The 20725-nt window shown below is 56.0% G+C and overlaps 1 protein-coding gene across 14 annotated transcripts in view; it reads left to right on the top strand.

Annotated features, from left to right (window-relative positions):
- Nucleotides 1–20297, top strand: part of MGRN1 (mahogunin ring finger 1) — a 49681-nt gene extending 29384 nt beyond the window's left edge. For 4 of the 14 annotated variants that reach the window (XM_036311057.1, XM_036311048.1, XM_036311054.1 and 1 more), the window contains 12 exons: nucleotides 125–191; nucleotides 924–973; nucleotides 3233–3280; nucleotides 4480–4548; nucleotides 5920–6079; nucleotides 6849–6958; nucleotides 9007–9072; nucleotides 10801–11027; nucleotides 12163–12280; nucleotides 12471–12516; nucleotides 13914–14012; nucleotides 18448–20297. In XM_036311057.1, the coding sequence (XP_036166950.1) occupies nucleotides 125–191; nucleotides 924–973; nucleotides 3233–3280; nucleotides 4480–4548; nucleotides 5920–6079; nucleotides 6849–6958; nucleotides 9007–9072; nucleotides 10801–11027; nucleotides 12163–12280; nucleotides 12471–12516; nucleotides 13914–14012; nucleotides 18448–18542 (1155 nt within the window). In that variant the 3' untranslated portion in view covers nucleotides 18543–20297. Of the gene's footprint in view, nucleotides 1–124; nucleotides 192–923; nucleotides 974–3232; nucleotides 3281–4479; nucleotides 4549–5919; nucleotides 6080–6848; nucleotides 6959–9006; nucleotides 9073–10800; nucleotides 11028–12162; nucleotides 12281–12470; nucleotides 12517–13913; nucleotides 14013–16537; nucleotides 16608–18273; nucleotides 18356–18447 lie in introns of all 14 variants that reach the window. The other 10 variants (XR_004967837.1, XM_036311050.1, XM_036311059.1 and 7 more) reach the window with 10 other exon arrangements.
- The last annotated feature ends 428 nt before the right edge of the window (nucleotides 20298–20725 follow it).

Raw genomic sequence — 20725 nt, 5'->3', positions numbered from 1 at the left:
GCACGCGCGCACAGCCAGGACTCTGTCCTCGCTGCTGTCTGTCCTCACAAGCTCTGCTGTGATGCCACCCTCCCTGCACCTTCTCCAGTGCAGTCTGACCCATCTTGCTGCCTTTTCTCCTCAGTTGAACTTCGACCTGGACCGGGGAGTGTTTCCAGTGGTCATCCAGGCCGTTGTGGACGAAGGAGACGGTGAGAAGCCTTTTTCTTTTCCTACTCCCTTCCAGCAGGTGGACCTTGTGAGAAGAACCATTTCCTGAGGCCCTCCCCGCTGTCGGCAGGGAGGAATGTATCCAGAAGGGATGAAGGATGGGGAAGCCTTCTTAGCAGGTTTAGAACCAGCTTTCCATCTCCGCTCTGGGGCCCCCTTGGTACTTCTCCGACCTGGGGCTGTGGGGCCTCACTCTAGCTCAGGAATTCCTGGCCAGCTGTCCCCACCCGCAGTGTCAAGGCCCTATGCCAACGCCTCGCTCTCATGGCAGTAACATCAGCTAGACAGCCTCTGATTCTGGTGTCCTCCCTGCAGTGGAATGATGGGAGACCATTAGCAGAGAGCAGCAGAGATCTAGACAGGCCCTCTTCAGGCCATGCTGGGTTCCTAACTGACCCAGCCAGTCCTGCCCAGTCTCCCTTCCACTGCTGTGGGCTTCAGGCCCCCAGCCTGGGGTGTGAATGCTAGAGCTCTGCCAGAGCTCCTCAGCCCTGCCTGAAATGTCCCTTTTGTTCAGAGTGAGACAACAGGTATTAAGAGTGGTCACTTTGGAGGAGGGGAGAGATGTGAACCAGAGGGAGGTCGGGACCCCCAGGCAGAGGAAGGTTCTAGGCTGAGAGCGGGAAAGCACTGCTGCGAGGAAGGAGAAGGAAGATGGGGTGGGGCATGTCAGCTCTCTGAGCGCTTTCTTCTCTCTCTTCTCTCCTGGGCAGTTGTGGAGGTGACTGGCCACGCCCATGTGCTGTTGGCTGCCTTTGAAAAGGTAAGTGCCATCCTGCCCCTTGACCTGGGAGCTGTGGGCAAAGAGGTGGTGTTTTGAGACCAGAAGCCTGAACTTGGGGGTTATGCCAGGCCATGTGGGCTGAGTGCCTGAGGCCCAGGGCAGATGGAAGGTTCCCTAGTCGATCCAGGCTCCCGGGGAGATGATGCATCTCAGGAGGCTGGGCCTTGAAGTCGAGCGTCACCATCAGGCCTGTGCTGTGTGGTGAGGCGTATTCTGGGAAGCCAGTCCGCTACAAGTCCCTATAACTTGCCAGTACCCAGAACGGGATGCCTACTTGGAGGGCTCTGGTCAGACCAGTTTCCCTCTGGGATTTGAGGGGATTGTCCAAGCCACCAGCTCCTAAGGCCGAGGCCTTTCCCACCAGACCCAGGATCTGAGTGTCATCGGAACCTCTCAACATGGACCCTGAACATTCACAGTGGTCCTGCCTCGCCTCCAGAAGGCTGCATCCCCTGGTCCCTTGGGGCTGGGCAGGCCTCCCTCCCCACTGGGGCCTGCCTAACTTTGGGCAGTCGTTCATTGTACTCGCTCATCGGATGTCCAGGAGGGTAGAATGGCCCCTAGTTTGTTGGCCTCAGTATGCAGTAGGTGCTCAGTGAATGCTGGTGGGGCGGGCGAGGGTGCCACCTGCATAGTATGGTCCTAGACCTCTGTGGGTGGTGGAACTGAAAAGAGGGTCCCAGCTAGGGATACCCCACATGTAAAGGGGCCATTTATGTGAGAGGATTCATTTAGTAGTGCCTTTAGTCTGCATTAGATATTTTTGAACTTTGGTGTTTGCCCCTTCTTTCCACAAAGACCCGAGTCCCCAGGCTGCCCCGGTGTTCATGTGTTATGGCTGTGTTTGCGGGTGCAGTTGGTGGCAAGGATGGTCTGCCTCACCACTGTCTCCGCATTAGGACATTGCTGGGTCCAGAGATAGTCCCACTTCCTGTCGCTACTGGTCCTGGGGCTAGGCAGTTCCGTGTCATCCATGCAGCAAACGAGTCCCCCGCTGTGTTGGGACAGGGTCCCTGTTCACTGAGACCTTTAACAGAGGTAGTGGGGTATGTCCTGTGTTCGAAAATGCCGCGCCTGACACCCTACCCCCAGTGCTCTCTGACATTGGTTGGCGCTCCGTATAGTGTTTTTGGCACCAGTCTGTGGCCTATGGGGATGACCATTAAGGACCCCACGAGGAAACCAGGCTCAGTCTACTTGTTTTGGAATTCCCACCACTCCTGGGCATCCTGCTGACCCCCAGCTTCTTCAGCCGGTTGTGTGTCTGCAGCCCTGAGATCCTACGTGCAGAGCCTGGCCCATTCCTGTGATGCGGGTCATTCCAGATGCCCAGAGGTCAATGTAGCCCGGCCTGAGACCTTTCTGGCCCCTTTGCCCAGTGCTTTCGCTGGCCTTCTGAGGCGGTGGCGATGCCAAGTGCCCGAGCAGAGATTGGCCCTCTGCCTCTCCAGTTCTGGGCGCCAGCTGTGCTCCCTAAGCCTGGCTGGAAGCGACAGGAACTATTTACCCATTTGCTTCTCTGGCTGAGGTGGATGGGCCATCGCTGGCAAACATTTCATTCTGTGCTTCTAGTTTAGAGCTCAGTGAGAAACTGCATTATTTTTGGAGTCCAACATACTAGAAACTTCTGTAGGAACCCATCAGCTTTCCCAGAAAATGCATGTGCTAGTCTCAGTTGACTCAGAAGGATAATTGGTGGTGTTGTAAGATCTGATCTCGTACCTTAATTAATCTTGTCGACTCTGAGTAGTATGTCTCCCAGTTACCACTGAACACGTTTGCTCTAGTTTGTTCTCACAGTGTTTAGACCTTTGGGTTTTCCGCAAGATGCTTGGCTTCAGGCCTTCCGCGGTGGGCAGGACCACTTGCCCCAGCACGTGCATGTTCTGGGCTGTGTCTCTGACTAGGTCAAGCCCTTTGAGGGCCAGGACTGGGGTCTAGTTCTTGCCATCTAGGTGCTGCTTCTTGTCCATCATCAGAACTTGGCTGGTGGCTGTAACCTTGAGTGTGCTTGAGAGCTGCGCAGGGAGGGTTTCGCTTTACAGGTCAGGGTGGGACCCAGGAGGTGGTATCTTTAGAAGGTTCTCAGGGTAGCGCCGAGGCCAGGTCAGAGGCCGCATTTGGGTCTTTAGGCTTCACGCGGCCCCTCCTCTCTCCAGCCATGGATGTGGACTGACCAAAGAAGGGTCTTCAGCTGGCTGAGCAGTGCCGAGTTAACCTGTGTTTTCCTCCCTGCAGCATGTGGACGGCAGTTTCTCCGTGAAGCCGTTGAAGCAGAAGCAAATTGTAAGTCTGTCAGAGGAAATATCATGAGCCCTTTTGATTCAAAAGACATGTTTAGACTCCGTGGATTATTTCCCTGCCCACCAAGGTGGCTGTAGGTAGCTGGTGACAGGCCTGTTGACTGGTCTGTCATCGCTGCGGGCTCTGGGTCATCGGGTGCGTGTGTACTGCATACACCACGCACAGCAGCACTGACTGGGGTAGCCTGAGTCTTGTCCAGCATGAACATAAGCTTTCAGTAACTGTTTGCTGAATGAACAAACGGACAGAGGAAGGAAACAGGAAACTCAGACCGAAGCCTCCCCTCTTCCTCCTCCTCACAAATTACGGAAAATACCTCAGTTTCGGGCAAAAATGGATTTAGTTAATATTTGAGAGGAAAGATGGAATATTTTGGAACAAGTGGGAGCTGTAGAGAAGTACAGCTTTTCAGTCAGTAATCCATGGTCCTAACCCAGGATGAAATATTCTGGTGTCCTCCACACAGTGGACATTGAGAGAATGGGGTCCCCTGAACTGTGCCTGTTACTGTTGAGACTGATTTTAACAACGGCCATGGTGGGGCCTGTTTCTAGTCCATAGTTAGGTTATCCTTGTAGGTAGCTGCTCAGGTATATAAGCCACCCAGGAGTGGTGTTGGTTCGTTTTTTAAAAGAGGGGTAAGGGGAAAACTCTGGCAGATCCAGACTTGATGGTTGCAGAAGGGCTGGGGATCCTAGGGATGGTCAGGGCACTTGTCTTGGGAGAGGACTATGGCTCTCAGGAGGCATGCTTGTTTCCATGGAACTATGGGAAACGCAGAAGCTCAGACCGCTTTTAAACGTGGCCAGGGTGAGGCCTGAACCTGGTCATGCTTGTGGGGCTGGTGATGGGTGAGTCCGTAGTGCTTTCTCTCCAGGTTGAGGACAGTAAGTGTGCAGAGGGTATGGTTGCTGGGCCTGTGTGAAGCTTGGCTCCAAGCCCTCTCTGGTGGACAGGACCACCTGGGCCCCAGCCCTACTCCCGTGCTACTAGTTGGGCTGGGCAGGTAGCAGTTTCTCCCTGCCCCTCTCCTGGCATTGGACCCACTCTCTGGGGTTGGGACTGGACAAGAATTCCCAACTGTGCCTGCTTCCAGGACCCAAACCTGGTGTCTGGGAGGTGGTGCTGAGGAGCCCTTGAGTAGGGGCTGGCAAGTGCCCAGATGCCTCTTTGCTCTCCAGGTAGACCGGGTCAGCTACCTGCTGCAGGAGATCTATGGCATTGAGAACAAGAACAACCAGGAGACGAAGGTATGTGCTGTGGTGAGCACGCACCGTGACTCCAGGCTGGCCTCACTCCCCACTTCCCCTTCCTCTTGCAGGGAAGCAGGCTCATGAGAATGACTTGCCTGGGGCCCCCAGCCCCGGCCAGGAAGGACCCCGCAGGTCGATGTAGATGAGCCAGTTCCCTTCCACTCCTTCCCCGGAGGCCCTGGGACCCCAGGTTCCATCATTTTTTCTTAACTTTTTAAAAAGAGTTAACAGTTCAGTTCCATTGTCCTTTTTCTAGAAAATTCAGTGGCTTATTACCATCGTTGGACTGCTGGCTGTGGGGTTCCCTCTTGCCCAATTGGGCTTAGCCAGTGCCGCCTTTGCCTTCCTGTTCTCAGAACCATTGGGTGAGCCTCGCTGCCCGGCCACTGGCTCCTCCCCCGACTGGAGCCCTGTGGCGTGTGGGGAGAGGGCGCCCCATTGGACGGCTGGGACAGGCCTGGTGGCTGGCAGGGCGTGTCTGGCACAGCCAGGAAGTTAGCAGAGACTCAGCCAGTGCCCCTGTCACCTTTTTTAAAGGCACAAATGGAACTGCCGCCTTTTAAAAATCTCCAGATGTCTCACTCACCAGCAGCAACTGGCCAGAAGCAGGACAGGGCACCAGGCCCGGGCCTCAGATGAGCGCTCTCTGCTTGATTCCCATGAGGTCACTGACTTTCAGCAAAGGGCCAGATAGTAAATACTTCCAGTGTGACTGGCCTGCATGTGTCCATTGGATGTTCACACTGCCGTTAGAGCACTGACGCAGCCAGGCACGATGGAAACAGCCGGGTGAGGCCGTGTTTCAATAAAACTTTATTTACAGAAACAGAGCAGGCCATAGCTTGCCGATCCCTGTTTTAGAATGTTGCTGCCTCTTGATCCAGATTTTGTTTTCCAGAAGCTGCCATTACTGGATGAAAATATGTCAAACAAGTTAGACTTGTCTGATTTGTTTGTTTGTTTGTCTTAGCCAAATAAGTGGGTTCCTTCTGGAAGATGTGTTCCTAGTGTTGTGTCTCTTCCACATTTTTTCTTTGGTTTTGGGAATAGAAATAGACCTGAGTTTCTTGATTTGGGGAGTGTGTTAGGCGGGGCTACATATTCTCCTCTGTGCTGTGGGGTGGGCTTGGGCTGGATCTGCGCCTGGTGCCCAGGGAGCGTGACTCTGGGCCAACTACTGAGGCCTCCTACTCTGCAGCGACCTTCCTCCACCCTCGTGGGCTTCCCTTTGCCCCCAGGGGCCGTGGGGGCTGGCTGGTGGGGCAGCCAGGAGCAGGAAGGCCCCTTCCCGGCCCCTTAGCTGGCCCCCGGCCTCCGGCTCTTGGTTCTCAGAAAGCCACTGACCCTCAGCCTTCGTTGTCCCTGCAGCCTTCAGACGAGGAGAACAGTGACAACAGCAATGAGTGCGTGGTGTGCCTGTCAGACCTGCGGGACACGCTGATCCTGCCCTGCCGCCACCTGTGCCTGTGCAACTCCTGTGCCGACACGCTGCGCTACCAGGCCAGCAACTGCCCCATCTGCCGGCTGCGTGAGTGGGGACCCCGCACCAGGGCAGCCGGGCACTGACTGACAGGCATCAGCCTCCCACCTGGTTCGCAGCGAATGGGAGTCTGGTGGTTCATGCAGGTAGTTCACACCCACGGCGATGCTGCGGGCATGTGAAAGGTTCAGATCTCAAAAGTCTGCCTCCAGAAAAACGGGACGTTCAGGACGGCCGGGAAGGGTGCTCCAGGCAGGTGTTGGCAGTGAGGTTAGAACTGGACAGCATTTTTTTCCTTTTTATTGTATTTATTGGGGTGACGCTAGTTAACAGAATTATACAGGTTTCAGGCACAATTCCACAACATATCATCTGTGCACTCTAGTGTGTGTTCATCACCCAAGTCTCCTCTCCTTCCATCACCTGTGTAGACATTGCGCCATCACAAATGTCCACATACACATGTCTGCCTGCCTGTGGTTACTGTAACTTCCAGGAAGAGACTCGCAGTGTCCAGGGCTCGCTGTGTGCTTTTCGCTGGTTGGCAGGTGTAACTTGAAGCCATGTTCACAGTCAGGTGTGGCAGGTCAGAGACTGGCTGCGTCCTGCCTGCCGCCTCTAAAGCTCCACTGAGCTGGGGCAGTGTTGTCCTGGCCTCTGTCTTCCTCGTGTGACTGATCTGCCTAAATTGGAAACGTGGCCTGTCCTGGGATCGCTGTGGTGTGGGTGGTGGTCAGTGTCCCCACAGCTGGGCGGGTCTCAGTGGTGCTGGAACTGGCTGCTCTTTGCCTGACATCAGCCCTTCTCTTCTGCACAGCTTTCCGGGCCCTTTTGCAGATCCGGGCGGTGAGGAAGAAGCCAGGAGCCCTGTCCCCCGTCTCCTTCAGCCCCGTTCTGGCCCAGAGCGTGGACCACGATGAGCACTCTGTAAGTGCCTCTTCCATCCTGCATTGGGGGGCGTAGGGCTGGAGGGAGAGGGGTTTGGAGGAAGCCCTGCCTTTTTCTTAGGCATCCAGACACTTCCAGGGCCTGCCTTCCTGTTAGGACAGTGTCTGGCTTCCAGCGGGGCTGACTTGGTCAGGTGGCTGGAAGGAGGCCACCTGGGCCCAGCCCTTGGAGCAATACCTGGCCAGGACCAAGGCTGTCTGGCCAGCACCTCCACCTCTGGCTCTCTGGGCCTCTGTCCTCATCTGCCCAGCGTGGCTCCACAGGAGCTGGAGCTACCGTGCTTGTCACCGTCATTCCACCAAGTCAGACAGCCAGGGGCACTCCTTGTGTTTGGGAAGTGAGGTCTCCTTCACAGGGTGGCTGTAACATGCCCTTTGTGCCTTCTCTCCCTACCTCTCCAGCCTGGGTACACAGGGCCCCTCAGCAACCGCCCCTGCCCTGGCTCCTGAGAAACGATGAGGTGGACCTACTGCAGGCAGGCAAGGGGTGTTGAGCTCTGGCTTTGGAGAGAGGTGGACAGAGACTCAGTGAGACAGATGTACGGACAGAAACAGGCGAGAGACAGACAGAGACAGAGAAGTAGAGACACAATGCGAGATGTGGACAGACACAGATAGGGCAGGAGATAGATACAGAGGCAGAGAGACAGTAGGAATAAGAGTGAAAGGGAGATACTTACGAGATGGTCAGACAGGGAGAAAGAGGTGGAAAGAGACATGGAGAGAGAGACACACACAGACAGAGGTGGGGATGGGGGTGGAGAGGAGAGGCCGAGGTGGACAGATGGGGAGGAAGGACCAGGGAGCAGGTGCCGGGCAGGTCCGGGTCTCAAGCTCCCAGGTCCCTGCTGTCCACGAGTGTTGTCAATTGTGAGTCTGTTTTCTTGGTTCTCAGCTGAGGGTGTTTGGACCTAGTGATTCCTAGAGGTCCTGCCAACTCCCTAAAAAGAAAAGAGGACTCACACCCTCTGGATTGGCGCACCTAGAAGATGGGCTCCTGCCCTGGGCCAGCAGGTGTTATGTATTCAGCCCATATACTGTTTCTGGAAATTGGGCTAATGTTTAAAAATCTGGAAATTTCCCTTAAAACTCAGACTATGACTTACCTTTCAAAATCTGACTGTGTCATCTTGAAGCTGGAGCAAAGGCAAGGCTGCCCCTGGGGTGAGCCCCATCACCTCCCCTTCTCCTGGGGCAACCACACTGTCTGTTTTGCCTGCTGGGCCCTGTGGACATCAGGGTTTATGACTCAGAGTAGGCCCCCCACTTGTTTGACATTGGACTTGGTTACAGACACTGCACACTTCCCCCAACAATGAGTTTTAGGAGAGGGAATAGCACTTGGGTGTGATTCGCTCCGGGAAGGGAGGACTCTATTTCACAGAGGGGTGGCTGCTCAGGTGATGGGTTTTATTGCCGCTTGCGTGTTACTCTCCCAGGTTCTGTTTGCCCCTCTTGGCCTGGGAGCTGTGATGCCCACAGTGCAGGGCGGGCTGGGGCTTGGATGGTGACCGCCAGTGCCTTCCTCTCCCGAGGGGGTTATTGTCTGCCCTGTTACCTGTCGGAGCCATTTCCACGTAGTACCAGAGAGAGCCCAAACTAGGCATCTTCTCCAATGAGCTGGGGTGATTTGGGGCTGATTTTTTACCCACCCACCATTAGGACTTGGAAGTTGGTGATAAGTTTAAGAGGCCCGCATGTCCCTTCCCCTTGCCCAGCCAGGCCCACTTGTGTGGAGCACCCAACCACTCTCACACCCCCCTGCCCAGGACCTGCTACTCGAGTTGACCCAGACTGCGGGAGGGCATTGGGTGAGGGTGGACTCCCCCAGCAGCACAGCTCCCAGCCAGGCCCTTGAGGCCAAACCTGCATTTTGGCGAGGTCCCCACAATTCATGTGCATGTGAAGTTGTGAAGCGCAGGCTGGCAGCACTCCCACAAGCCAGCAGACCAGACCGACCCCAGCCATCCAGCTCCAGGGCCGTACGGAGGGTAGTAGTTGTAAAATGTATGATTTTTATTTTGACAGTGTCCCTTTAAAAAATCAAAGTCGCACCCTGCCTCACTGGCCAGCAAGAAACCTAAAAGGGAAACTGTAAGTGTGTTTGGCCCTGTGGCCGTGTCTCTGCCCCTCACCCTGATTATTAAGCCAATGACAAGTACGGGAAGTCATTTTCACCCCAGGTTGACGTGTTTGGTTGATTTAATCTGTCAAATCCACTCTCCCCAGTCCCCGGCTTCCCTGCTCAGAAAAGGAGTTTTGTGGAACAAGCAGAGCTCAAGGTCTGTCGGCAAAAAGCCAGTCTCTTGGATCCCCCCTGCCAGGCACACCGGCCTCAGGCCGCCCCTTCCCGCCAGCTCTGCTCTGTCCGTGGTCCCAGTGCCCTTGTTCCCCTTTTGTTTCTTGCTGGCAGTGGAATGATGGAGGTGGAACTAATGTGGCTGCTAGATTTTGCAAATAGCACTCCTAGCGCTTGCTTGTCATTCTACACCCCCTGCTCTCTGCCCCTTGAGTTTTAGCTCTTTGGGCCAAAGATTTGGTTTTCTTGCATTTTCCCTGCATTTCAAGGAGCAGGCTGGGGGCCGGAGAGTGTGTGGCAGCCAGGCTGGGCCTCTGGTAAAGCGTAGAGGTGAGAGTCACTGGGGAGTCAACCTACAGATAGGTGTTTTCTTTTAATGGGGGCTGAAGGTGTTCAGAGTAATTGTTTACCTTTAAATTGAAGATGGGTTGGGAACAAATGTGGGGCACCACTGGCTCAAGTGACCTGGGGACCGGGAGGTGCTTGCTGAGGGCAAGAGGCCCCATCCTGACCCCCCTGCCTCCTCTATGGTCCCAGGATTGCTTTACCACCTTCCTTCCTGCCAGTCAGATGGGTAGGTGGCCCTGGCCGGTGTGGCTCAGTTGGTTGAGCATCGTCCTGTGTACCAAGAAATAACTAATTTGATTCCTGGTAGGGCACATGCCCAGGTTGCTGGCTTGATCCCCAGTAGGGGACGTGCAGGAGGCAACTGATTAATGTTTCTCTCTTTCTAAAACATCAATAAAAACATTAAAGAAACAGATGGGCAGGTGAGGGTTTCACGTAGGGAGCACTGTGGACATTTGCCCTTCACCTTATTTAATGTGAGTGAGGACAGGTGGCTGCCCCACTCTACAGGGGCCCAGCACTGACATGCCCAGCACCCGAGCATTTCCCTTCTCCCTTCACCTTTAACCCTAAAGCCAGACACAGCCTGTTGATGTGACTTATTCCCAGCAAGGGGGAAACCGAGGTTCTGAACCAGGGGGCCCATCAGAATCATACGTCATCCCTTGGATGCCTGCCCAGGTCCACCGAGGATCTAGTGTTGGGCCAGATGTCTGTGTTTTGGGGCAGAGCTCCCCGGGGACCAGGCCCTCCCTGGTCTAGAACACGTGGTTCCCTGGTTTCTCTCAACTCTGGCATGGCTTTGCTTTCCACCTGCCCCTCTCACTAACCCCCTCACTCTCTGCCCCCTGCCCAGCAGGAACACAAAGCCAGGTCGGGGCTGTCTGAGGCTCGGAATGGGGTGGCTCTTCCAGATGCCCTCTCCCTTCCTGTCAAATGGGCATTTGGTGTTCAAGGCTGTGCTGCACTGATGGCGAGGGATCCCTGGGCAGGCGTCTGGTGCTGCTCTAGAGCTCCTGGCGCCCTCTGCAGAGGGAGGACTTAAACCCCTGGAAGGTGGAGACCACAGGAGATGGTCAGAAAGCAGGTGCTGGGGAGTAGACCATCTCGGGCATAAGCCCGGGCAGTGGGCAGGGAGCCTAGCCAACCCCTCCCTCACCCGCTCTTGTCCCCAGAGCTCGGACAGCATCCCGCCGGGCTATGAGCCCATCTCTCTGCTTGAGGCGCTCAACGGCCTCCGGGCCATCTCCCCGGCCCTCCCCTCGGCTCCCCTGTATGAAGAGATCACCTACTCGGGCGTCTCGGATGGTCTGTCCCAGGCCAGCTGCCCACTTGCTGGGCTTGATCGCATCATGGAAAGCAGCCACCAGAAGGGCAAGTCACGGAGCAAATCCCCCGACAGGTGAGGCTGGGCCGAGGCCGGGATTCCCTCTGGGAAGGGTATCTGGGAACCCACCCGCCTGCTTGTGGGCCAGGGCACAGGAGGCGTATGCTAGTAGAAAAGAAGTGCAAAGCAGGGTGATTTGTAGTTTTAAATAATTTTATAACGTGTTTTGTTTGGTGATCACCAGAAAGACTAATAAGACCAGTAGCGGGTTAGGCTCCCGGGTAAGGTTGATGTCAGCAAAGGCAGCAGGAATGAAAATGCATCAGTGGAGGCCAGAGGCGCCGGTGCCCTCCCTGTCCCAGGCCTCACCGCAGGGGCGTGAGCGCTGTCGCACCAGGAGAGCTGTTTGAGTTTCAGGGTCCTGGGACTTTCTGGGGGTTGGTCACATGGGCACATCCTGCTGTGTGACTGGTGAACCAGGATTGTCATCCCAGCGCCCATCATGGCTCCTTGGACACTTGCTAGGCCCTGCAGCCAGCCTTGACTGGTGAGTCTTTCCTCACACACATGCTGGCTTTTTACTAGGGAAGTATAAGGAAGGCACAGGTTCCATAAAGCCAACTGTGGCCCCATGACTAATACACATGTCAGGCTCACTTCAAAGATGCAGAACCCTGGGAATCTCCTGCTGCCTCCCTTGCCCAGCCCTCCAGCCCAGAAGTACGCCATCACGGTTGTCCTCTCCTTCTGGAAATAAAAAGCCGTGTTTAGGTCCTAGCCAGATTGGCTCAGTGGATAGAGTGTCGGCCTGCAGACTGAAGGGTCCCAGGTTCAATTCTGATCAAGGGCACATGCCCGGGTTGCAGGCTCAATCCCCAGTGGGGAGCATGCAGGAGGCAGCCAATCGATGATTCTCTCTCATCATTGATGTTTCTATCTCTCTCCCTCTCTCTTCCTCTCTGAAGTCAATAAAAATATATTAAAAAATAAAATAAAAATAAAAAGCCGTGTTTAGGCCTCTGCAAGTGCCCAGGTGAACAGCCTCCACACTGCTAGCTAGCACCCTGCTGGCATTCTGCTGATGCCCACAACTCCCCGGGCGCATCTGCCCGCAGCTCCAGGCAACATATGCAGGCTCACCCTCACGTGGAGCTGGCGTTGGTAAGGTCACTTTTCTACCCACTTGTCTTCTACCCTCCTCTCTGCCCAGCACCCTGCGGTCCCCCTCATCCCCCATCCACGAAGAGGATGAGGAGAAGCTCTCCCAGGACTCGGACGCCCCTCCCCTGCCGAGTGGGGCTGGGCTGGTGCTGAGCAGCTCCCCAGAGGTGAGTTCCCGTCCTGGCCCCCCCTCGGTCCTGCCCACCTGAGGTCTGAGTCCCCACTGCTTGCTGTTTGCCTCTGAGGCCTGTTTCATGGTGTGCCCGGGCCTGCCCTGCCCTGCCATCACTCAGTGGAGGTTGGCACCAGTCCTGGGTCAGCACCATAGCTCCAGGCGCATTTTCCCTTGTTTCCTAGAGTTTCCTCACGGAGGAGGTTGATGAGAGGTCGTCGCTAAAGCAAGGTGAGCCCTGTTTTCTGAAGGGCAGGGTTCCAGTGCTGCCTGTCGGGAGGGCAGAGGTCTCCAGCTCAGATCCCTAGGGTTTCTCCTGGGAACCACTGCACAGTGTCTCAGGACAGCCCGCAGCCGCTCCTGGTTTTCCCTCCCACCATCAGCATCGGGTAGTGTGGCCATTTTATATCCCACCTGGATCGTTCTGCACGTGGTCAGCTCTCCCGGCCTGGCCTTGGGCTGTTCCCATCCCTTGGTAGTCCTGCCAGCACCTAGACAGATCCAGGGCCTTTGTGTGGACAGAGGGCTCAGCTAGGTCCAGGTCTCCCGTGTGGGAGTGGGGGGCTGGCTCCTCTCTTGATGGAAGTTTTAGTACGTAGCAGCCTACAGGGTCAGGACGCAGCCGCCCATCACATGTGCTGGCTCTGAGTCGAGGGATGACCTTGCCTGACCTCACAGTGGTTGTGGGACATAATGAGGTGCTTCCCTCTGCTGGCTGGGGAGACGCCATCTCTCTGCTGTCTTGATCATTTCTCCCCAGTGTGGGCAGGTGAGGAAACAGGCTCAGGGCTGGTTTTGGGGGAGGCCAAGGCCACTTAATTTAGAGGTAATAGAGCCAGGAGTGGCCCTTGCTGGCTGCCCCCCAAGCCTGCAATCTGGTAAAGGACCCCAAAATAACCCACAGACACTCCATTGCTATAACCCCTTCTTGCCGGGGGTCCCCTGGCCAACATTGCACTGTGGGGGCCCACATCCCTTCCAGAAGCAGCCCCCCACCCCACGGATGGTGCCCAGGTTTAGGGGTGTCTGTTCCTGGAAGCACCGTGCCATCCCTGCCTGCCTGGCCTGGTGCAGGGCAAGCCCTTCTGCTTCTCAGGCCTTGGCTCCCCACCTCCCTCAGGGTTGGCTTTTCCTGCTGGTGCCAAGCATGTGCTGGGACTGGGCAGCCTCTGCTGTGCCCTGTCACAGGGGCCAGACCCCTTTCTGTAGGAGAGAGAACCGTGCAGGCCTGAGGCTGAGAGCTGATGTGTGAGAGGAACAGCCACACTGGAGGCCCCCATCGGCGTGTCCATGCAGGACCTGCTGTGGTGTGTGTGGACCAGGGGCTGTCAGCCTGCTCACCCAGGAAGATCAACAGAGAGTTAGATCTGTTACCATTTTATCTTGTTTTTTTTAAACTTGGGCATGTTTTTTAATGATAAAAATAAGACAGAAGCCCCATACTGGGGGTGTGAGAGAAGAAAAGAGAGGGAGAATAGGGTCCAGGGAGGGCAGAGGGGGAGTCAGGAGACCAAGGGCTCCAGCAGCTGCAGTGCCCTCAGGAATGAAAGGCGGGCTCCTGGGGATCTCAGCCAGAGGAGTGGCCCACCCACCCCTGCTGGTGGTGCCTGACCTGCTCTCCTCTGCAGGGAGCCGTGTACCTTCCATTGACAACGTCCTCCAGGATGGCAGCCCTGAGCCCTGTGGCTGCTGCCAGCCCGGCCCACCTACCGACATCTACCTTCCAGGTAACAGCACTCAGCCTTCGGGCTCGGGACCTGCCCGGCCTCGGGCGGTGCTGTGACCATCCTCATGAAGTTGGGGGCCTAGTGGTGCTCTGACTACTCAGGGAGGGGCTGACTGGTGGGGAGCCTGCCCCCCTCTCTCTGGCTCTGAGTTCATGCTCCTTCCATCAGCCCCCATAGCACAGCCAGGCTCAGTTTCCATACTCGCCCCTCCTGCAGCCCTTGACTCTTTGGGGCAGAGCCTGTGCCAAGGCCTCTTTGCAGCCCAGACCCAGCTCAGCTTCAGGAAGGCAGGAAAGGCTGTGTTTAAGGACACGGTCCTTTTCCCCGTCCATCTCCTGCATTGCCGTATCTTCCTGCATCCATGGCTCTGGCATGCTTGGACCTCTGCCCCAGGGAGCTATGAACAACGCCACCTGCCTGCCTTAGGCCTGACACCAGCTTTCCTCTACCTGCCCGAGGTCCCTGGTGAAGCAGGGCATCCCACGCCAGGGTGCAGCAGGTCGGGCTGGTGTGTTGGGTGCCAGCAAGGCTCGAGGCAGCTGGGAACAGTCCTGCTTCTCTTCTCTTTTCTGAGGCCTCCGCCCAGGGTCCTTTGGCCTCGGCTGCTCTGCTCTCTGTTCCTCTGGGCCAGAATCCTCGGCTTCAAATCCTGGGCTCCACAGATGGGGGATAGAAGTGGAGGGGCTCTCAGATGCTCATGTTGGCACCTGCTAGGATACCATCTGAGGTTCTGGAATCAAAATAAATAGTTACATTGCCCCTAGAGAGCCTGGCTCCTGCCACATGGCCAGGGAGCTTTGGGGGCCCTCCTGCCTGTCCCTAGAGCCATCGTTGCCTGGTCCCTGGGGAGCTGGCTTGAGCATTGGGGGCTGTGACATGCTTTGGTTTGGAAGGGCCTCTTGCCCCCATCTGGCTCCTGGACGAGCAGCGAGTGGCTTTGCAGGCAGAGGGTCACCAGGTGTGTGAGGAAGCAGGACAGCTCTTGGTTCAGTGGCACATATTGGCCTGCCCATAGGGACACCCACAGGTAAAAGCATACCTTAGAGCAGGGGTCCTCAAACTATGGCCCACGGGCCACATGCAAATACAAATATTGTATTTGTTCCCGTTTTGTTTTTTTACTTCAAAATAAGATATGTGCAGTGTGCATAGGAATTTATTCATAGTTTTTTTTTAAACTATAGTCCGGCCCTCCAACGGTCTGAGGGACAGTGAACTGGCCCCCTGTTTAAAAAGTTTGAGGACCCCTGCCTTAGAGTAACATAGAATTTCAGTAAGTTCTTTGAGAGGACTTCAAGTATTTCATTGTGATTCAAATTTGGGGGGAGGTGGCCAGGAGAGGGACTGGGCTTTCTGGGGCCACAAGCCTCCACTCTGGCCTCCTTGGGCCCGAAGTCCTTGGCCTGAGCTGCGGTGTCGGGTGGACAGGAGGCTCAGAACCCACAAGCCCCCTCTGATGCGCAGTGAAAGGTCTTCTGTTTTGGCCGGAGCCATAGCCCCTTAGGGCATGTCTGAGTGTGAGGCCTGATCCCTAAGGGCAGGTGCCCACACAGCCTCTGCAGCGCCACCCCTCACCCTTCGCTCCTCGAGTGGCCCAGAGTGCTCAGGGGTCTGCAGGGTTGGGACAGGCCGTAGCTGCTGGGCTCGGCCTACAGGTGAGACCAGGACTTCTGGCTCTTGAGCCCCTGAGCCTCTAGCTGACATGTGGGGCGGGAAGCAGTTGGTTGTGGAAGTGGTGGAGGAGAGGCCAGAGTCTGCATTCAGGGCCTGACTGGACAGTGAGGTGGGCAGTATCCGGCTCCTGAGCCCGGCTCCACCCTGGCTCTGCGCCTGTCCAGTCTGCAGGGCAGGGTGGGATCTCAGCACCGCTCAGAGCCCAGAGAGGAAGCGGGTGCTGTTAGCGACCTGCACCTGCTCTCCACAGGCACCACTGATTGCAGCTGGGGGTGGGCAGGGGTCCTCACAGGGGCGCACAGCTGTGTGAGCACGTGTCCATGCCTTCTCGTCACATGCTGGGCCCGCTATTCTGCTGCTGGCTTGTTTCAGTTAGGGGAGGTCCTGAGCATCTTTCACGTGTGTTTAAGAATGTGAACACGTACACTGGGGTGTCTTCATTCTTTATAACAACTGCACAGCCACCCGGAGGGATGAAGCATTATTTAGTGACTCTTAGTGTTCCCTGTTGATGGGGAAAATGACATTGGGGGAATCTATAAATGGAAAACCTAGATGCCTGTGTCCCCACAGCCCTTCCTGGGCTCCACCTTCCAGCGGGGTCCAGCACTGCCCGGCCCCCAATCCTTCCATAGGCTGAGTTTCTCTGCGTAAGAATTGGCCCAGAACTCCTTCTCAGGAAATACATTTTCAGCCGATGCCCACCTTTTGTTCCAGCACATCGGTTGGTGTGGGTTTTCATTTCCAGTCCCCACCCTCTCAGGGCCACTTGTCCTAAGGTCAGTGCATCTGCTGTGGGTGTGCTGTCTATCGAGCCTTTGCTAACCAGGCTTCTGTCTCTCTCTGCACAGCCCAGGCCCCCGACTCCTGTTCTGTTGGCATCGAGGAGTAAGCTGGTACGTGGCCGCCGCCATGCTTGTGGTGGGTGGCTCCGAGGGGCATCCTTGGCAGGGGTTAGTGAGGAAATCCCCCAGCTGCCTCTCCCTCTCCTGCTCCCTCCAGGGGGTTCCTCCCCATTTCCCAGCCTCCTCCACATCCTGTCTTCCTTTGGGCCCTGGATTCTAAATCCAGAGCTCTCCCAGCGCTGCTGCCCCTTTGCCCCAAAGAGGTGGTCCTGGGGGTCTAATGCTGGCTTTGGGGCCAGAAATTCTCCCATCGGGACCAGGCTGCCCAGTCAGGCTGTTTTAGCCTTTAGGGTCCCAAGAATGGGGACCCAACCCTAGCTGAGACCTCCATCATTGCTGCTACTAACTGTCCCCCTACCCACCTCTGGAACCTTCCAGAACACCACCAGCACACTCATATCAGTCTATTAGCAAGTCATATGAGGTTGACTCCCCACCTGATTAGGGAGGTGCCTCCTACCTGGGTGACCCAAACAGACACTTTACAGAAGGCAGTTCCAAGAGTACCACCGAGACATAGGCCATGTGTGTTGGCCCTTCCCCTCCTTCATGTGACATTAGTGGCTCTGGGAAGTCTGATGATACAGAGCCTGGTGCCTTTGGTGGCCCTGGATTTCTCAGATGAGTATGGTGTGGAACGTTCTCGCAGGACTCTTGGCATCAGAGTCCAGCAGCCCCAGCTGGAGACACCAGGTCAGGCTTGTGTCTGGCCTTCCTCCCGGTCGGCTGTCCTGAGCCCAAGCTGTGGTGTCTGTCCACTTGTTTTGACGACTGCTCTTACATTCCCACAAAAACCTCTTGTCTTCCTCACACATTTCTTCTGACAAATCTTACCCTCTGTCGGACACTTTTATTCTTTAAAAAAAAAAATGTTTTTATTGATTTGAGAGAACGGAAAGGAGAGGGGGAGAAAGAGAAACATTGATTGGCTGCCTCACACCCCATTCTGGGCATCTAGCCTGCAAGCGGGCATGTGCCCCAACCAGGAATCAAACCAGTGACCCTTTGGTGCACGGGATGACGCTCAACCAGCTAAGCCACAGCAGCCAGGACAGGGTCCTGCGCTTTTATAAAGCTGGTCCCAGCCTCCACTCTGGAAGATGTTCAGTGTTGCAATTTAGGTAAAACCACCAGAAGTAGGAAACAGGTCAGAGCTACAGAGAAATATACTTTGCTTGGCAGAGCTGACTTTCTGCACACAGCCACAGCGCCTACGAAAATCGTCCCCTTGCCTGAGGGTCTGTGTCACAGACGGCTGGTGGCAGACGCACTGCTTGGTTTGCTCTGTGAAGACGCCCGTGGAGCCCACCTTCAAGTGGGTGGGTGGGAGGCCATGCATTCTGCAGCCCTGGAAAGTGTGCTGATCCCTCTGCTGCTGCAGCCCCCAGTCACGGATCCTCACACCAGCACCCAGGCAAAGGGGACACCCTGTCCAGGGTCAGAGCACTTCACGGCATTGGGGAGGCAACTGTGGTAACAATAGGCCTCTGAGGAGGGCAGGCTAGTCTCCTGGGTCTGCTCTGAGCACTGGCTGTACGTCCACTCATTTTTGCCTGGGGCTGACCAATCCCAGCCTAAGTTAGGAAGCTCTGAGGACTGGCTGGTCAGTTTCCAGGAGCACAGACCTTGCAAGGGCAGGAGGCCTGGGGGTCAGCAGCCCAAGGTGCCCTGTTTTGTTCCAGGGCTACAGCTGCTGCTGGCACCACAGACGTGCATGCGCAGAGGTGGGTGCAGACTGGCCCTGCCCTCCAGGTTTTAAAGTTGGTAGGAACCTGGAGCCTGCAGGGGTCAAGGGAGCAGGTGAGGCGGGAAGACTCGTCCAAGCCTGACCCTCCTCCCTCTGCTCCCACCTGCAGGAAGGTCCATCTCCATGAAGACACCGGAGCCTCCTTGCCACTGGCCCCACCTAGCCTCTGGTGGCCCCAGTCCTGATGTGGAGGCCACCGCCTGACTCAACTCTGAAAGCCTGGCCAGGCTGGCAGCATGGAGCCCTCAGCTCCCCAGACTTTGCCAAGGGGCTGTCTGGACTCCATTGAGACCCCTGGCCTCTCCTATCTGCACACCCTTCATAGCCACGGCTCCAAGGGGCCCTGCGACCCTTGATTGAAGAGCACAGTGGACTGTCCCCCTGACAAACCTTTTTTGCTGCGGTTTCTGTATTTGTAAATGGTACACAATGAAGGACAGCCCCTTTCTGTCTCGGGCACTGAGCTCTGAGTTCCCCCAAATCTCTTGTTGGCTGAATGGCTGGAGCTGGAGGCTGGCTACCCACATGTCCCAGATTGGCTTTATCCAGCCCCCCAGCCAGTGGGAGGCTGAAACCCTGAGAACTCAGCAAACCGGCAGGAGAGAATTTATCGGTGGGTGAAGTACTGTCTTCCCAGGGGGTAGTACTGGGGGGGCTTGTTGTTGGGGAAGGGAAGGAAGGGGGATCCGAGTCACGGTCAATGAAGGAAACGATGCCTGTGCCCGTCCCCCGAGGTCATGGCCTGGCTGGCACTGCTGCTTTGTGTCCTCTGCTGCTTCCCCTCCCGCGCAGGCCCTCCGTGCAGGGCTGTATAGCTTGCAGCCTTCCCTGTGGCCTGCGCAGCCTGCGTTTCTGCACTCGGGCCTGACTCTTCCCAGGGGCAGAGGTGCAGTGCACAGCCTATTGGCAGCAGTTGGTCTAGTGCCGTGGTCGGCAAACTGCGGTTCGCGAGCCACATGCGGCTCTTTGGCCCCTTGAGTGTGGCTCTTCCTAAGCCTTAGGAGTACCCTAATTACGTTAATAACAATGTACCTACCTATATAGCTTAAGTTTAAAAAATTTGGCTCTCAAAAGAAATTTCAATCGTTGTACTGTTGATATTTGGCTCTGTTGACTAATGAGTTTGCCAACCACTGGTCCAGTGGCCCCTCTCCAGGCCCTGCACCTTCTCAGAGGTGGCTTTGCACACGTCCTCAGACCCCCTCCAGGTGGAGGGGCCTCCGCTCAGCTTGTCGGCCCGCTCAGGGAGGGATCTGAGCAACATTTCTGCTCCCTCCTCCCTCCGTGTCCTTTAAATGTCACTCGGTGTTTCTCATTGATTTGTTCTGTCTGGGGCTCCTGTGGTGGGACCTGCCTCCTGGAGAAGGGTCCCATTTGAAGTGGCCTCATCATTTTCTTAAGATAAACCACCTGGGCAATAGAAAAGCAGAGGAGGCACAGGCTGCCCAAGCAGGGACCTTGGCCTGGTGGGTGGGTGGGTCTGTGCAGCTCCCCAAAGGGCCAACACTTTGGGCCTTGGATTAGGGGGTTCAGAGGAGCTCGCTTTCTGAGGATGATGGTTCTGGGAGCATCCACACAGCTGGGGGCTTTGTCCAGTAGGGTCCTTGTTCTCTCTCCAATGGGCTGTGAGCAGAGTGCTGCCTTATGCACAGCTCTCGGCCACCCTCGGGCCACCTTCCTCAGCCGCTTGGCTCCCTGTCTCTCCCCCCCCCCCCCAACTCCCACCCACTGGTGTGCTCATGGGTGCACATGTGCACACATACAGGCTGTCTCTCTCCTCTCCCTCATCACCCACCAACACCCTGGCCTCTTGCCGTTGGCATTGGTGCCAGTACTCCGAATGACAGGATGCAGTACCCCTGTCTTGGACTTAAACATGCTATCATTTGATGTATTCTGATTGGCTAGTTTTTGTTCCTTTTTACTGTATATTTATAGTAATAAAATCATCCAGCAATATCCTGTTCATTCCTTTCTCCACGCGTAGCACTGCAGGACCTCACCTGTTTCTTAGAGGCCGGACTGCTGAGTGGCGAGTGGCGGTCTGACACCCTTACAGCAGTGAGAGTACCAGCTTGTGGCCGCAGTCTGTTTCATGTGTAAGACATCAGTGAGGTCCGACTCCAGGAGGGAGTGAGGGTTACTGTTGTGGTCACTGTGCTGATTCTTGGATTGGACCGAATGGTTCCAGGGGATTCAGCTCAGCCTTCTGAGCAGGTGGAGGAGGAGCCAGGGCCTCCAGGTTTGTGAGAGGCTGCTGTGGTCCCCAGCACCATGTTCTGTGTCGCTGATTCATCCCATAGATGTTTCCTGACCACCTTCTGTGTGCCAGCAGAAGGCAAGATGGACAAGGTCCAGGCCCCTGGGAGCTTGTCAGTGAGACTCTA

The sequence above is a fragment of the Myotis myotis genome, unplaced genomic scaffold, assembly GCF_014108235.1.
Source record: "Myotis myotis isolate mMyoMyo1 unplaced genomic scaffold, mMyoMyo1.p scaffold_m19_p_5, whole genome shotgun sequence".
Taxonomy (NCBI): Eukaryota; Metazoa; Chordata; class Mammalia; order Chiroptera; family Vespertilionidae; genus Myotis; species Myotis myotis.
This window is presented reverse-complemented; position numbering and strand designations above follow the sequence as displayed.